We start from the raw sequence: 16,909 nt of genomic DNA on the forward strand, positions 1-16,909 counted from the left end.
ATAAGAAATAAAACGGTCATCTTTGAGAAGAAAGGGGGACAGTCTCCAAAATTTAGATAGGGCACCACTATGTCTAAAGTTATAAACCATATATATAGGAGCATGGTCAGAAAGAATAATATTGCCAATAGAACATGAAGTAACATGGGATATATTCGAAGAAGGTATGAAAAAGTAATCAAGCCTAGAATAGCTTTTATGGGGAGAAGAGAAGAAAGTAAACTCCAAGTTTGAAGGGTGTAGACATCGCCATACATCAGAATAATTTATGTCTTGACATACAGATATGAGCATCTTGGCCTGTTTAGACACTGACAAATTATGTACAGGGAGTTTGTCCATAGAGGGGTTGAGAGTACAATTAAAATCACCTGCAACAAATGAGTGATCAGAGGCCGTATTTGCAAATTCTGAGAAAACTTTTGAAAGAAAGTCAGGTGAGTAGCCAGGAGGACAGTATAAATTTAAAAGTGAAATAGTTTGACCATAAAGTATCCCTGAGACCCTAACAAAACGCCCAGATGAATCTTTGACACAGTCTGTAGCTGTGAACGGAGTTTTTTTGTTAAGTAAGATTGCAACCCCTCGGGCATGAGAAGAGTAAGAAGTAGCAAAAATCTGACCGACCCAGCCCCTATATAATTTACTAAAATCCTTGTTTTCAAGGTGAGTTTCTTGAAGGAATGCAAAGGAAATCTCGTCTCTCTTTAACAAAGAATACACCGCTGCTCTTTTTGTGGATTTTTGCAAGCCTCTCACATTCCAGGAACAAAATTTTAAATTTACATTAGAATGTATCATAACACAGTATAAAGTAAGAATATAAATGCTGACAAAATGTGAAAAAGATAACTAAATAAAAATAAAAAATGTCCCATGTCTGAGCAAACTTAAAAGATGAAGAACAGATAAAAAACAGAACAATTACAGAAAAAATAAGCAATAACAAAATAATAGGGTCTTTCCCTAAAATAAAAGGGACAACAGTCTCATAATCGGCTATTCTCCAACAGAGCATAGATATGCAAGCAACAAACTAATGCTTAGGGCACTTGGCATAAACATGAACTAAACAGAAAATATTGACAATCCCAATTTAACTCTCTAGACGCGAGGGTACAACATAGGGTATACATGAGCACTTTAATCAGTCATTGAGAGAGCTTAAAAAAGCATCAACCTCTTCCGGAGAGGTGTATCTCTTCTTAGCACCATTATGAGAAACTTGTAGAGTGGCCGGATAGAACATACCGTAAGATATTCCTTGATCCCGTAGCTTACGTTTGACCGCATCAAACGCCTTGCGCTTCTTCACGACAGCCGCGGAGAAGTCATTATAGAAGAAGAGTCAGGAGCCATTGAAAACAACAGCCCCACCTTGGCTGGCCCGGCGTGCTGCCTCCATCACTCGTTGTTTATCTTGAAAAGCATGAAAACGTAACAACAGCGGCCGGGGTCTGCCACCACTCGACGGCCCCGGCCCAAGTGCTCGACGGGCCCTCTCCAGCCGAATGCGCCTGGCGTCTGCGTCCATCTTGAGGAACTGAGGCAACCATGACTCAACAAACCGGCTGACTCGTAGGATATTTAGACGTCTGCTGTAGTTCTCAGCCATGTCCGCCTTTTCAGACAATAGCGTGACCATCTTCTCCAATTGTCCGATCCTGGCTTCATAAGCTAACACAGAGTCTTCAGATGCTAGTATCCTAGCCTCCGCTACATCAAGCCGTGTATTTACGGCCTTAGTATCTTCGGTGTGCAGGCGGACAGCCTCAGAAAATGGGCTAAGCTTATCGTCAATAACTTTGGTTATACTTGCAGTCATAACCTCAAACGCCTTGGCCATGGCAGGATCGAGGTCAACAATGACTTGGTCAGCCTCGGAGCTAGCAGGTCCCTCGCCATCTTGATGTAAATCATTGTCCTGCGGTGATGCACCATCTTTATCTCTCCGAGTCTTGGGTTTTCCCATATTGTCAAAAGATTGTGGCCAAAATGTTTCTAGGGACATAGCCCGCAATGTCCGCAAAAAAAATCAAAAAATAAGTAAGTGGATTGTCAAGATAATAAAACAAATGTAGCCAAGTGGCCCAGAGCCGCCGTCAAAGCGCTGCTACCACTTCGCCGCCATCACGTGACCCCGACACATCATTAGCTTTGACAAATGACCATGTAGTTAAAATCACCTGGTTTCATCTTGGGTAAATCTGACAAGAGAGCATCTTATGTCACTCTTTAGAAGTCATTTCTGACCACACACCTGTCTTGAGTTGCTGCACTACAGTACTATGTCCTGCAGATCTGTCTGCTTGTCAACACTCCCTCTGTCATTTAGAAATCTTTGTCTTGCTAGCAGAGTCACTGCTGCATCTGTGTTCACCAGTGTTGGGCAAGTAGTAATTACTTATTATTTTCCTAAAATTCAGATGGAGAAAGACCATTTTCAAGTCATATTTTGAGTCACATCAGCAGGAATGTGGTACCACAGTAAGGTAAAACCATTGTTCTGTTTATTCAAATGTGAAAGCAATGAAAATATTTTGTCCAGAAAATCAATGAATAATTATGATAAATAACTATGACTGTCATTTGACTGTGATTATCATTTTGGCCATCACCGTGCAGCCCAAAGGAGACTAGCTCAATATAGGGCAATAAAACACTGAGCACTGACTGTGCTTTTCCGTAGATTTCATGAAAAAGAACCCTGAGCCAAACGTGTTGTCTCAAATTAGGCAATTAGAACTGAAAACTAAGATGTTCTATTTAAGACTTAAGGCTATCATCATCCAGATCATCAGGCTGGTAGGTCCCCACCTCGTGTTTACAATAAGACAGCCGGGCTGATGGTGCAAGTTAGCAGATCTGATTGTCTATCAACACTGTCTCTGACATTTAGAGATCCTTGTCTTGCTAGCAGACACACTGCTGCATCTGTGCTCATTTTTCAAAAATTGTACAGAGATGATTTTAAACTGAGAAGAACACATGAAGAACAAGGTTCTTTGTTTGCATTAAGCTCTGGTAATATGACAGTTAATTGATGGTGACATTTTTATCTTTTGATGAAATTAAAAAAAATATCCACACTTGTCAGAGCATATAGCCTTCTTAGTTATACCTTCCTCAATTAGTTTTAACTTTTGTCAGTGTCAAGCAGGTTTACATTGATGACCTAAACATGTAAGCATGAATTTTCTCATTCACAGCCCTAAGCTGTCTATCTCAGCAAAAATTGTCTGTTCCACCATGACAAAGACTTCTGTAGCATTTAATGGTTTCTGGGCAGAGCTCTCACAATTAGCCCAAATTACATTCTACAAGAGTGATGTTGTTAATACTAAATGACTATTTCAACCACATCAGTATATGGTTGATAGGTGTCCGTGGTGTAAAGTAGCTTCATCAGCATATGACAAAATCGTTCTCTACTTTATTTAGATTTTTGATTACTGATTGGTAATGCTGCCGATAATCAGTTAAAAAAGAGTATATTCAAATTTGTATTCCTGGGCCCTACCACTAGCAGAACAAAGGTAAAATCATCTGATGGGAGCATTTTAAAGCTGAGCACGCACGGGCTGGTATGATCACATCCAGAGAGACAGATGCAGTGTCCTCTGTGACTGCCAGCCAGCGAGGTGAGGGAGTGATAATTAAACTCTCTGTCTAGAGAGGCCAGTTAGTGATCATGCAGCAGCAGCAGAGGCATGATGACTTCTGTCCTTTACTCTGATATATTTGCCTGTGCCTCAGGGACTGGGTCATGACCCAAAGGAAGGTTGAGAGAACGCTAAAAATAGGTTGTTAATTATCCCAAAGAACATTGCATCAGCAGTTAACAGCTCTGGTAATTTACCTTACCAAATCCCTGCAATGTAAAATGGGCTGAATAAAAAACTGCGGGCAAGAAGGATGAAAATGTTTTAGATAAGATGTGAATGTAGGATAAAGAAAAGGCCTCTCCACAATAAGGAAAAAAAGACAATTGCATGTCCTGGCTGGCAAAAATGACAGCATATCCATGACTGAATCATGAATTTCAAGTAATAACTTTCTTTTTTTATTAAACAGATAAACAACATTTGGGAAATGACGCTCTCACACCATCTGACTCAGCTTTCTCAGACTATAGCAGCATCATGCGCCACTTTCTTTCCCTCCATCTTTGTCATTTCTTATTTTTCACTCTTCATCTTGGGCTCTTGTCTCTTTCTATTATCTGCTGTGCCTGTCTCCTTCGCATCCTCTTCCTCTCCTCATTTACCAGAAGAGCATCCGTCACTTCTTCCTGTCTTGTGTCATCTTGTCGTGTTTCTATTTTGATCACATGGCCTCTTGCTATCGCTCTCTGTGCCCATTTCTTTCTTTCTCTCTTCCTTGTTTTCTCACCGCAATCACTGCTCAGCTCGTGGTTCACATCAGGCCTCAGCTATAATAAGAGCCTTGAGGCTGCATTCTGTGTGTACGTTTACTCTTTTTGTGTGTGTCTTTCACCTTGATTGCATCCGAAAAGCCCAAGAGTGTTCACCGGTGTAGGGACGACTATGCTGGATTGATTGAACATTCCCTTTAGGTTCATCACATGTGTGCTCATGTGTGGGGGGTGCAAAGCAGGCAGACACATAAAAGCGAGCCTCAGGACACAGGAGTTGGTGGAGGAGCGCACCCATCTGTTACTGTGCATGCATGTGAAGCCTTTCCTCAAGTGATTTTTTTAAAAGCTCACGACAGGTTTCGTGCATGAGTACAAATCAGTCAGAACTGTCAAGGGTGTGAAAGAAAACAAAAGGAATCAGTGTTTGAAATTTTATCAGCCTGCTAACTTGAAAGAGTTCCAAATCAACAATCTGTAGCCTCTGACTGGCACATCAACTCATTACGCCGCAGCATGAATACTGTTGGTGTTCTCTTGGTACTCTTTGTGTTTTATGGTCATCTAATGCAGAGGTTTTTAAACTGTAAGTCTGGCTGCAGCTAACAATCATTTTCAGCATTAATTAATCTGCAGATTATTTTCTTGACTAATTCCTTGTTTGTTCTATAAAATGTCAGAAAATTGTGAAACCCACAACCCAAAGATATTCAGTTGACCATCAATAAGGACGAAAGAAACAAGAAAATATTAGTGTTGCTGCAGATGTTGCGCCCTCCACCTCTGGCTCTAGGTAGTGGCAGGTTTCTTCCTTCACCCTCTCTTCCTCTCTCTCCTCAGGTGGGCGTGTCTGCGTGTGGTGCTGGTGGGCAGGTGCTGCCAATCCAATCAGCAGGAGTTGGCATGCAAGCAGGTGGGAGTTATCAAGCCAATTACCTCTGCTCCCATAAAGACAGACTCTGCACACCACTCAATGCTGGACTGTTGAACAGTCATAGTCAATTCAGAGTCTCTGTTCAGTCTAGCTCCTTTGTCTCGCCGTTTAACTCCATTTGCCTTCCCTTTCAGTCTGGATTCCTGCTCTCTTGTGCCCACATGCGGATTCCTCTGCCCCAAGCCTCCACTGTCTGAATGTACGTCTGAGTCCTAGATCCATCTGCAACCCCCTCCCTCGTTCGCCAGAATTCTCCACCACGCTGATTGGGCCAACATCTGCACCCGTCAAGCCACAAGCCAAACACCACCAATCCCCCTGCCACAGCCTCTCATACCCCCCTCTATGCTTTCGATCTTCCCTGTTTAATCTCTGAGTCAGACCTTGTAGTGTATCCTGTTTTTGTAACATCTAGCCGATTAGTTGTTCAGTCCTTGTTAGAATTGAATTAACCCACATTAGGGAAGACCTAGGCAGGAGTCTAGGTCTTCCCTATTGTGGGTTAGTTAAATTCTTGTATTTTGTATTACCTTGGTTGTGGATATTCTGCCAGCTCTCTAGAGGGCTCTAGTATTCTGAGTACATTTTGCCATTTTCACGTCGAAAGGAGCCAGTTGCGGTGGTTTGGACATCTAATTCTGATGCCTCCACGGAGACTTTCTTTGGAGGTTTTCTGAACATCTCCACCTGGGAGGAGACCCTGGGGTAGACCTGAAACTCACTGGAGGGATTATGTATCTCATCTGGCCTGGGAACGTCTCGGGAGTCTCCCAAGAAGAGCTTGAAAGCACTGCTGGACACGTGCACGCACACACACACGGAATGGTCTGCTTCACCTGCTGCCTCTGTGGTCTGGCCCCAGATAGGCAGAAGAAAATGGATAGATTCTGCCAGTTATTCTGTTTGTGACCTTTGCATCACTTCCTGTTGTAGTCCGTGTTCTGTACTACTCCCGTTGCACAATAAATAGTTGTATTTTGCCTTTCACTTGTTTGTTTTCTCTTACCCTTCACTTGAGCCTCATGTGGATTCATAACGGCAGTCAAAGAATTTTAATTATTTAATTTTTTTTTAAATCGCACAAATGTATTAAAGTAGTTGATTAAAGTAATGGTTGACAACTAATCATTGCAGCTCTAATGGGAAAGTGAAGGGAGGTTGCAGAAGGAAAGCAATGAGATAAAGATATGTTGGTTCATGACAGGAACAAGTAAAAACTGGAGCACTGTTTTTGCAGCTGACCTGCTTATCAACACAAGTCCACAACTGAAACCGTGTCTGTGGTGCCCCGTCATGGAAGTAATGAAGGTACTTAAAAAAAGATGAACATTCTAAACCATTTCCTTCAACAAAGATTGGCCATGTGTTAATCAATAAACAACTATTTGTTAAAATTAATGAAACACAGTGGAGATTTTCCATAGACTAACAGAATAGTTTTTCAACCACTAACACTTGTGTTCAGCATAGAATCAGACTACATTAGGAATTTGAAGAACACACATAGCAAGCACAAATTACTTTTACTGTAAATTAAATTTTACACAATAAGACATTAATGAAAATTTGATGAGCTCCAACTTCCATTTGTCACAGTGCAAAAACGTACCCTTCAAAGCCCAACGTCTAAACACAGCTGCACAGCTCCCAGGCTTAAATGAAGAACATAAATTAAATCAGAGTCTATATGTTGGACACATCTACCAAAACAAAGCCTGACCCATTTTTCATTTAATAGCATGCTGCAGTTTTCAACAGTAACTTGCAACATTAGTGAATGAAAAAGGTGCATGAAGGGGAGCTTCTGACACTGAGCATCCTACATGCAGTCCAAGTGACCTCAATCCTGCTTATACCGTCAAATTTCCAGATCACTAAATGTATTTATTAGTCTCAAATATCATTATTATTATGATGTAATTATTAAAATGCCAAATTTAGGAAGCCGTGGAAAAAATATTTTCATATGTGTTTCTGAAAATAAAGAAAATAACGTTTACTATCAGCTGTGTATGTAGCATGTCTCCACAGCACAAGTCCACTCCTGTACTACACCATCCCCTCCTCATGACTTCACAGGAAGCAGCATATTCAGACTAAATAAGGACTAATTAAATCTCCCAAATGGACAGATAAAATATATCCCACATGAACACAGCCAACTGTCTGCATCTAATTATCAATAGCTTTTATTTCATTTGGATGAGAACTAGTTTTCCATCTGTTAATACCAATTATGGAAAATTCATTATCTCCAGAAATGTAATTTCCACACACAAAACTGTTTACAGCAGATCCAAATGATTGAATGGCTCCAACAGAGGCCAAATTTTTTATCACTGGCCCTTGAAATTAGATAAAACACAACAATAAAGGTGGAATTGGGGTCCCAGAAAGTTCCTGCAAGTGTATTAGTGCATATCAAAAAATCTGAACATTGTGATAAAGATTTTCCATCAGTTATGAAATTGGACATTTGATATATTCCAGACTCACTACACAAAGTGAAATATTTCAAGCCTTTTCTTGTTCTACCTTTGATGATTATGACCAGTAGCTCATGAAAATCAGAAATCCAGTATCACAAGTTATTAGGATATTTACCATCAGTGTTGCCAAGTCTGCTTATTATAGGCGACTTTGGGCTTGTTTTTCTGTAAAGTCGCTTGCAAATCTCATCAATCGCCGGTTGCGGGTTTTTGGGCTTGTCTTCTAAAGTGTAGTCACGTATTTGGGCTTGCTTTGCTGCCTGTATGAACCCCTCCTGATTCTCTCCCAGTTCTCCTCAATAAAGCGAAATACATAAGTCTGTCCTTTTCCAGGACCCGTCCATTCCCCTATTTCTTGGTTACCGCCCCCACCCACACTCAAGCTGCACAGCAACGCATGAGAATGTTTGTAGTGAGGACCCGACGCGAGGTACAGCGCACAGACCTCAGACTTCTGCGTCTCAGTGTGCCCGCCTGTCCGGTCCTGTCACGTGTTGACTGGTTACAGACGCTGCTGCACCCGCACGGTTAAAAATGTCTACAGCATGTCCAAAGAAGCACAAACGTTTGGAAATGTACAGACGTAAGTGGGAAGACTCGAACCCCTGTCTTGACAGCGTTAGTGGCAATGGGTACAAGGTAAACTGTGTTTGCTGACGTAAAGCAAAATCAGGAGACAAACATGTAAGGAACATGAGAATAGAGAGGACTCAACCAGAAGTGTCACAGTTTTTCATCCCCCAAACATCTCCTGAAGTCGATATGTTAAGGGACATCAGGATGTGATCAGCTAGATTTCCTACAGTATATGGTTGTGAATTTACCAGAGGATGCTTATAATCATGCTGATGTGGCCATAGTCTCTACAGTATTTTAGTGACTCAATAAATGCCTAAGTTGTTTATTATTTTTTTGATGATTTTAAATTTTTAACAGACATTAAACAGCCTATATGTAATCAATAAATGGCCTTTGCCTATCTAAAGAAAAACTCACTCAGAACTCTATGTTAAAAGTACTAAATAAATACATGCATGCACAAATAAATAGGTTAATACATTAATTGTGTTAAGATAAAATTTATATTTAGAAAAAAAATGTAGAGAAATTATTTGTACAGTATTCTGCATTGAAATGTTTTTTACAAAATACAATATACCAATCCTTGGGTGGTAGTGGCCCTGAGGAGCCGTGGTGGGCGTCCTTTATTGTCATTTCTGAAAGGTGGAAATCCTAGATTTTGCAAATGTGAGATACAGGCTCACCATGCAGTTTAAGTACTTAATACAACATGCTGGCATGGAAAAGCACAAAAAAAATCTCTGCACCTTTCTCGTCCACAAGGCTTACGGGCATTGGTTCCACCACTACAAAACAAAATGAGACAAGACAAACAAATGAGCTAAAGATCGCCACTTACACAGCCTGACTCACATATCCATCAGTGCTATGGATCATCTTGGCAAATTAATTGGATCTACCTCGACTGGCAAAGAGGTCATAATACACTGGGTCCAAATATTCGGATCTCAAAATAAATATTCGGATACACAGATACACAGTATTTATAGTGTTTGAAGAGCACTTTACTCAAACTCGAAAAAATAAATTTTCAATATTTTAAGACACAGATTTCTGATTTTCATTAGCTGTAAGCTATAATAATCAAAATAAAAAACAAAAACAGGCTGGAAATATTGTACTTCACAACTGATGGTAAATACTGAACTCACAATGTTGTAATTTTAGTTGTGCAACAGTAAACATATGGATGTATCCATATACCCTACCAAAATGACAGTCAATGGTCAACATTACACAAAGTTTTGAGGCTTCTAACTTCAATAGAATTTGATATGTTTCAAGTATGACAAGTAAAGGTTAGTTTTTTGCTATTTTGAAATGCCAAATTGGCTTTTTTTAATACAAAATTCAGCCAGTATGTTTTATAGAAATTAGTTTTAAATCCCAATGAACACATTTATGAAGGCTGAAAAAATCAAGACAGTGCAGCAATATGTTTTCTAAATTCTGTCTACACCTTTTCCACATGTACACAACAGACTGAGGTTAAAGGCTAAAGTTCTCAGTGAAAGAAAACAGTCGATCCACACATTTATTGTCCATCTAGGAATGTCTAGAGGGCCTGAACCAACATCCTTCACGACAAGCTAATGAAGGCAATATGAAGAAACTGACAGTCAACAGGCTGAGAAGCTGCAACTACAGCATTGAACATCCTCCCCATGTGAGCAATAAGGGAACACCTGCCACTTCTGAGTGATTGCCTTTCCCTCCACTGTCTCTGACCGTTATTGTGGCTCTGCTATCTCCAGCACACGCTCATCATTAAGTGCAGTTTGTGTGCTTCTGAGAGCAGATGCTTCTAGAAAGCCATAAGCTACACTGTCTGCTCTCAGGAGAAGCAATAAGCCAGCAATATCTTCTTCAACAACTGTATTACCAGAAGGAGGACTAGCAAGCAGCTGCTTGAGAAGTTAGAACGCTGTTGGATAATTAGACTGTGTGTCGTCAAACAATGAAACCATCCTGCTTCCTGACAACACATACGCCAAGGCATACACTCACACTAAAGGACTCTCACTTTTACTTATAAGTGCACAGTGTGTGGACAGAGCTTTGCCTGATGGCACATACCATCTGTCACCACAATGGCCAGTCACATTCCATAGCACACAACATCTGGCTTTACTATTCCTGTCGCCTGGAAAACTGTTTCCAAAACCAAATAGATGTAGTTTTCTTAATATCAGTAGAGATAGAAATCATGATGCATTTGGGTAATGGGAATCATTTCATTCAGCTCAGCTAAGTGTCACTGACTACTCTTCTTTGATAAGGGAAACAGTTCCATCACTGTTTAAGCGCACAGCACATACATGAAGACAAAACCATTCAAAAGCACTTCTCTGTGTACAAGCAACACCTCTAAAGCTCACTAACAAACACAATATAGCTTGTTTCTTTGAGCCATACGAAAAACAAAGTATAGAGGGCTGGATGCAACACTATTTTTTACTGTTGTTAATGTGTCAGCAATGACACAGTGTTACCCAACTGGCAGATCATCATTAGAATTACTTTGTCAGGTTTCTGGCTATCTGACATACATGTGTCCCTTACTCAGTCTACCTTTAGTAGGGTTGCACTATATAGGAAAAAACTGGCATTGTGATATTTGGTTTTCTGCAATATGTATTGCACTATACCACATGACTATTTGAAAAGAAACAAACATTGCAAAGTGATAAAGGTGATTTTAAAGTTTGTTGGACTGCCTTTAGCTTTGAGTATGGCCCCTTATTCACTGTGACATCGTTTTGATAAATTTCTTTAATGTCACAGCATTTATTTCTGTCCAAGGATACATTAATTTTTCACCAACATTTTATATTGATGATGGGAGCATCGGACTGCTGCGCAAAGTCTTCTCCAGCACATCCCAAAGATTCTCAGTGGGGCTGAGGTCTGGACTCTGTGGAGGTCAATCCATGTGTGAAAATGATGTCCCATGCTCCCTGAACCACTCATTCACAATGTGAGCACCATGAAACAAACTCGATTCCCTGCAGTTTGCAAAGAACAAAGAACACATTGGATGATGATGCCATCCTCTTGATGCTTCACCGTGCCCTGTCTCATCTGGAGGAACCTGGAGTTTATGTGAGAATCATGTTCTTTGATTTTTCAAATGCATTCAACTCCATCCAACCCACCATACTTAAAGACAAGCTTACAGAGATGGGAGTGGATCCTTCCTGTGTTTCTTGGATCATAGATTACCTGACAGGAAGGCCACAGTTTGTCAGGCTGGGGAACTGTGTTTCTGGTACATTAATGAGCAGTACTGGGGCTCCACAAGGAACAGTCCTGGCTCCATTCCTGTTCACACTGTATACATCAGACTTCAAATACAGCACTGAGTCCTGCCACATTCAGAAATACTCTGATGACACTGCTATCGTGGCATGTATCAGAAATGGACATGAAGCCGAATACGGGGATCTGATAAGTGCCTTCAGTGACTGGAGTCACAAAAACTGCCTGCTACTAAACGCCTCAGAGACAAAGGAAATGATCATAGATTTCCGCAGATCCAAACCCCCTTTTCAGCCAGTGAACACTTGTGGCGTGGACAGCAAGGGGTGACATCGTATAAATATTTAGGTGTCCACCTTGATAATAAGTTGGACTGGTCTAAAAACGTAGACTTCATCTACAAAAAGGGCCAGAGCTGACTTTTTTGCCTCAGAAGACTTCGATCATTAGACATCTGCAGTAAGATGCTGCAGATGTTTTATCAGTCTGTGGTAGCAAGTGTTCTGTTTTATGCTGCAGTCTGCTGGGGAGGCAGTATAAAAACTAAAGATGCAAGGCGTCTGAACAGACTGATTAAAAAAGCTGGCTCTGTGGTTCGAATCAGATTGAACTCATTGGAGGATGAGGTGGAGAGACAGGCACTTAGAAAGATGGAGGCCATTCTGACAAACATGGATCATCCACTTCATATCTGCTTCTATGAACAACGAAACATCGGTGGTGGACGGCTCCTATCCCTGCAGGACAGAAAGATGCAGAAAATCTTTCTTACCATCAGCAATTAGATTATTTAATTGTAAACAGACGAGACCCCAGACAATTGAATTTTCCTTCGGGATTAATTGTTATTGTATTGTATTGTATGAATCCTGACATTGTCATCTCAGAATATGCCTATGCCATCAGGGAAGAAAAAATCCATTGATGGAAAGACCTGATCATTCAGTACATACAGGCAGTCAGCTGACTTCATTCTTTGGGAACATAGCTGAACCTGACCAACCAAAGATCATAACCCTAACCCCCATAGGCTTATAGGCACTAGTCAATGATGAGTGCATCACTTTACACCTCTTTTCTTACCCTAATGCGCCCATCACTTTGGAACAGGGTAAATCTGGACTCATCAGACCACATGACCGACTACATTTCCTCTTCAAAGATGATGGTTCATCACTATCCTTCCAGGTTTTATCAATGTGTTGGATTATTCTTAACCTGATTTTAGCAGTTTCAGAAATCTCCTTAGTTGTTTTCTTTGCTTGATGCAGGCCAATAATTTCACCCTTCTGAGACAGATTAACATCCTTTCCATGACCACAGGATATGTCTTCTGACATGGTCGTTTAAGAAATGAGAAGCTCCTCACTGCATCAGCTAAGGTTAAAGAAGTTGTTGCCAGCTGAAACATATTCATCACTGCAGTAATTATCCAATGGAAGGCTCTTACCTACTTGCTTAGTTAAATCCAGGTGGCATCCATCCATCCATTCATTATCTATACACCGCTTAATCCTCATTAGGGTCGCGGGGGGGGGGGGGCTGGAGCCTATCCCAGCTGACTCGGGCAAAGGCAGGGGACACCCTAGACAGGTCGCCAGTCTGTCGCAGGGCCACATACAGAGACAAACAATCACTCTCACATTCACACCTACGGGCAATTTAGAATGATCAATTAACCTCAGCATATTTTTGGACTGTGGGAGGAAGCCGGAGTACCCGGAGAAAACCCACGCATGCACAGGGAGAACATGCAAACTCCATGCAGAAAGATCCCGGGAAAGCCGGGACGTGAACCAGGGATCTTCTCGCTGCAAGGTGAAAGTGCTAACCACTACACCACTGTGCAGCCCCTATCCAGGTGGCAACTTTTTTTTTTTTTTTTTGGCCAGGCAGTGTATATAGATTCAATTGTACCCAAAACGTCTCACTTGCCTGATATCTGCTTATCGAGAGGAACAGCTATCAATGTTTCTGTGGTCAGAGAAGTCTCTGATCTCCATTCAGTTACTGCAGCACAGCAGCTCAGACAAGTGTGTGACCAAAAAACCTTGAAAAGGGTCACATAAGGCATGTTAATGGCACATTTACACAAGCTGAAACTAGGTCATATTATTGACATGGGTGTGGGCAATATTACAATAATCGATAACACTTAATCATTAGAAATAAGAAAACTGTTTGATAGAATGTTTGATAGTTTGACTTCAATGCATTAAATGCAAACTGCCACAAAAGCATATGACCAAAATGCAAAGTTCAGTTGCGTGAACTCAAGTGTGCTCCCTCCCTGACTCATAAACATCCATCCATCCATTATCTTTACATGTTTAATCCTCATTAGGGTCATGGGGGGCTGGAGTCTATCCCAGCTGACTTGGGGTGAAGGCAGGGGACACCCTGGACAGGTCAACAGTCTATCACAGGGATACATATAGAGACAAACAATCAAACGTACAGACAAAATCATCAATTAACCTCAGCATGTTTTGGACTGTGGGAGGAAGCTGGAGGACCTGGCGAAAAACCACGCATGCATAGGCAGAACATGTAAACTCCATGCGTAAAGATCCCAGGCCCAGGCCAGGACATGAACTGGAGATCTTCTAGCTGCAAGGCGGAAGTGCTAACCACTAAGCCACTGTGCCCTTCCCTCATAAACAGTCTATCATATCCCTTGATAATGGAGATCCATTGTCGTACATTGCTTTCCCCATGACTTCCATGCAAGTCTCCCAAGACATGTTCACCAGCAGCTGCCTGGACCTCTCCTCAACGCTGTACGCCCACAGACCTCCCCTGGTGGAGACAGCCAGCATCAGTAGCTGCCTTTGCGAGATGAGCTTCAAAGTTTAAAAACACTCACAACCCTCTGTCTCCCACCACCTCCTTCTAAACAGCACACTCCTGACTGCCTGCTTTAAGCACTGATAAAACTGACAACAGGGTGCACATGAGGCAGGTGTGTGGTACTGGTCCAGACCAGACTCAGAACTTTTATGAAGGTGAGATCTTTCCTTTATCCCTACTTTTATGTATTTATATGTGTAAATGTTTTTGTTTTTTTATGATTTTCTTAACATTAAACAGTCCCTCCAGGAATTCGCGATGTTGCGATGGCGCGAATTCAACCAATCTCCGTGAATTCTTCACGTCCTTGCAATTTTGTCCAATCACTGCAACTTTTCCACAATTTTGGCCAGCCTCCCGTGAGTTCCACCAATCACTGCAGTCCCCAGCACAAACGTAATGCACATACGTCACCGAATTCACTTCCTTGTTTATGGTTTGAAGATGCAGACATGTCCCAATGTAATGTCTCTCATTTACCAACAAAAAATACTGCTGAAGACTGTGCAAAACAATTAATTCCCTGATGTTCTTCACCAAAGTGGAACTAAACTGTTTTACACCCATGAAATATTGTGATGGAATACAAAAAAAAAAACCATAATCGACTGATAAACACTTTTCTACCACGAAGCATATTAGGAGAATGGCTGAATTTTCAAGTTTCCTAAAAACACAAAGGGCCCACTTGTCTACCTGAGACTTTTACATCAGGCATTACACTTTAAAAGTGCATGCTCGATTACATTACGATATTACTTTTAACAAAAAAGAGCGAATCTCGCAGGAGCAGACTCTCCTTGTAATTGTTTTCCTGGCTTGCACAATCCATCTTTTGAACAAACCTCAGTTTGGACATTTTCCCTCGTTTCGAGAACACTGTGTGGGCTGAATTCTTCTCCTGACGCGAACACTGCAGCACAGAATCACTTATAAAACATTCCCACCCTGTTCTGGATGCTCGCCCGGTTCCCCCCGACAGGATCCTTCCAGCGCTAAACTGAGCAGCGCAGCGGGACCAGCCCCTCCGGAGACCCGCAGCTGCCTCCACAACTTCTCCATTTCTCCCGCACATCCTCGCCCTCTCTACACACATCCAACCACATACTTAAGTGTTTTATAAAAAGCTGCTCTACAGGTTATTTTGTCTATGTGTGAACGTGTTTTTGGCTCGGTTTCATCTGAACTATTTTAAACCTTCCAAGTGAATTCTCATCTAAAGCCGTGGTGCGGGCATGAGGGTTGGATGTGCTGGGACGGGCTGCTCTGACTCCGTGTAGGCGCTCATCTGTCAGCCTCTAACGGAAGTCTGAGCTCTACATGGACTTTACAACGGCGACGGCTCCTGCGTCCTGCTCGGTTGCTGCTGTGAAGTTGAGCAGGAGGCTATTCTCCATGAGCAGACAGCTGCATGACGTCAGCCTCTCCGCCTGGTTCTGCCTGAGTTCTCCTGGTTCTCCTCCGGGTCGCTACTAGAACAACAACCCGGGGTTCGGTTCGGAGCTCCAGATGAGGCGCTCAAAGCGGAGTTGGGAGAACTTACTTGAAGGTGAGGATGCAGAGCGGTCTGTAGGACTTGTGGCTCGTGTTGTCCGCCATCCTCTTCCCCCAGAAGTCGTTGCTGAAGATGTTTCCGAGGCTGGAGCCCGGTCGGACGTCCGGGTTGTTGATGATCGCCCACACGTCGTCGTGCACCAACTCCCCGCGGAGAGAGTTGCTGTAGCACAGGACGCACAGGGCGACCAGCACGGCGTAGCGACCCGCAGCCCACACAGCCTCCAGCCGGACAGTCACCCGCGGCTGCTGGCGGGCTTTTATCTCCCCTCCCGGCGCTGTCATGTCGGGCCTGGCTTCTCACGCGGCTCCGTGGGGCTGAGGATGAGGCTGGGAGCACCGAAGTAGACGTCCATTCTGCCTGGCAGGTAGCGGCAGTGTGTGCCGTGGGCAGTGGGGACGGTGTGGATGCGTTGTGCTGCTTTCAGGTGACGTCGGGGAATTTTCGGTCTTTCAAGAGTGCACTGGCGACTTGCGTTCTAATGGTCGGCTATATCCAGTGTTTCCATCTGATAGTGTTATTGAATTATGGGTAATGATAACAATACCTTTCAAATAATATTTTAACTATGCTGTTTCTTTATTTAAAATTCAGTTGATTATTTAACAGATTATTCTTAAACGTAACGTACCTGTCCGTTCATTCTTGACCTTGAAAAATACACCAGTCTCGATTCAATAGCCATTTAAATCTTTAGCTTTGAATTGCATAGTTTAATGATTTTCCTTGGAAGATGCCAAGTTTCTTTTTTTGTTTGTTGTTTGTCATTCTAGCAAAAGCTAGTATGATTTTTTTTAACTTGTATTTAGGTTACATTAGCTCAAGCACACTTTGGATGGGTCCCTGTGTTCATTTATCAACATTAA

The 16,909-nt window shown here is 42.1% G+C and overlaps 1 protein-coding gene across 5 annotated transcripts in view; it reads right to left on the reverse strand.

Moving 5' to 3' along the window:
- tmtc1 (transmembrane O-mannosyltransferase targeting cadherins 1) overlaps nt 1-16,432 on the reverse strand; it is a 277,652-nt gene extending 261,220 nt beyond the window's left edge. For 4 of the 5 annotated variants that reach the window (XM_055006524.1, XM_055006521.1, XM_055006522.1 and 1 more), the window contains exon 1: nt 16,032-16,432. In XM_055006524.1, coding sequence (XP_054862499.1) covers nt 16,032-16,327 — 296 coding nt within the window. In that variant the 5' untranslated portion in view covers nt 16,328-16,432. The remainder of the gene's footprint in view (nt 1-16,031) is intronic. The other variant, XM_055006525.1, reaches the window with a different exon arrangement.
- Between the last annotated feature and the right edge of the window lie 477 nt (nt 16,433-16,909).

This window comes from Amphiprion ocellaris, chromosome 21 (genome assembly GCF_022539595.1).
Source record: "Amphiprion ocellaris isolate individual 3 ecotype Okinawa chromosome 21, ASM2253959v1, whole genome shotgun sequence".
Classification (NCBI taxonomy): domain Eukaryota; kingdom Metazoa; phylum Chordata; class Actinopteri; family Pomacentridae; genus Amphiprion; species Amphiprion ocellaris.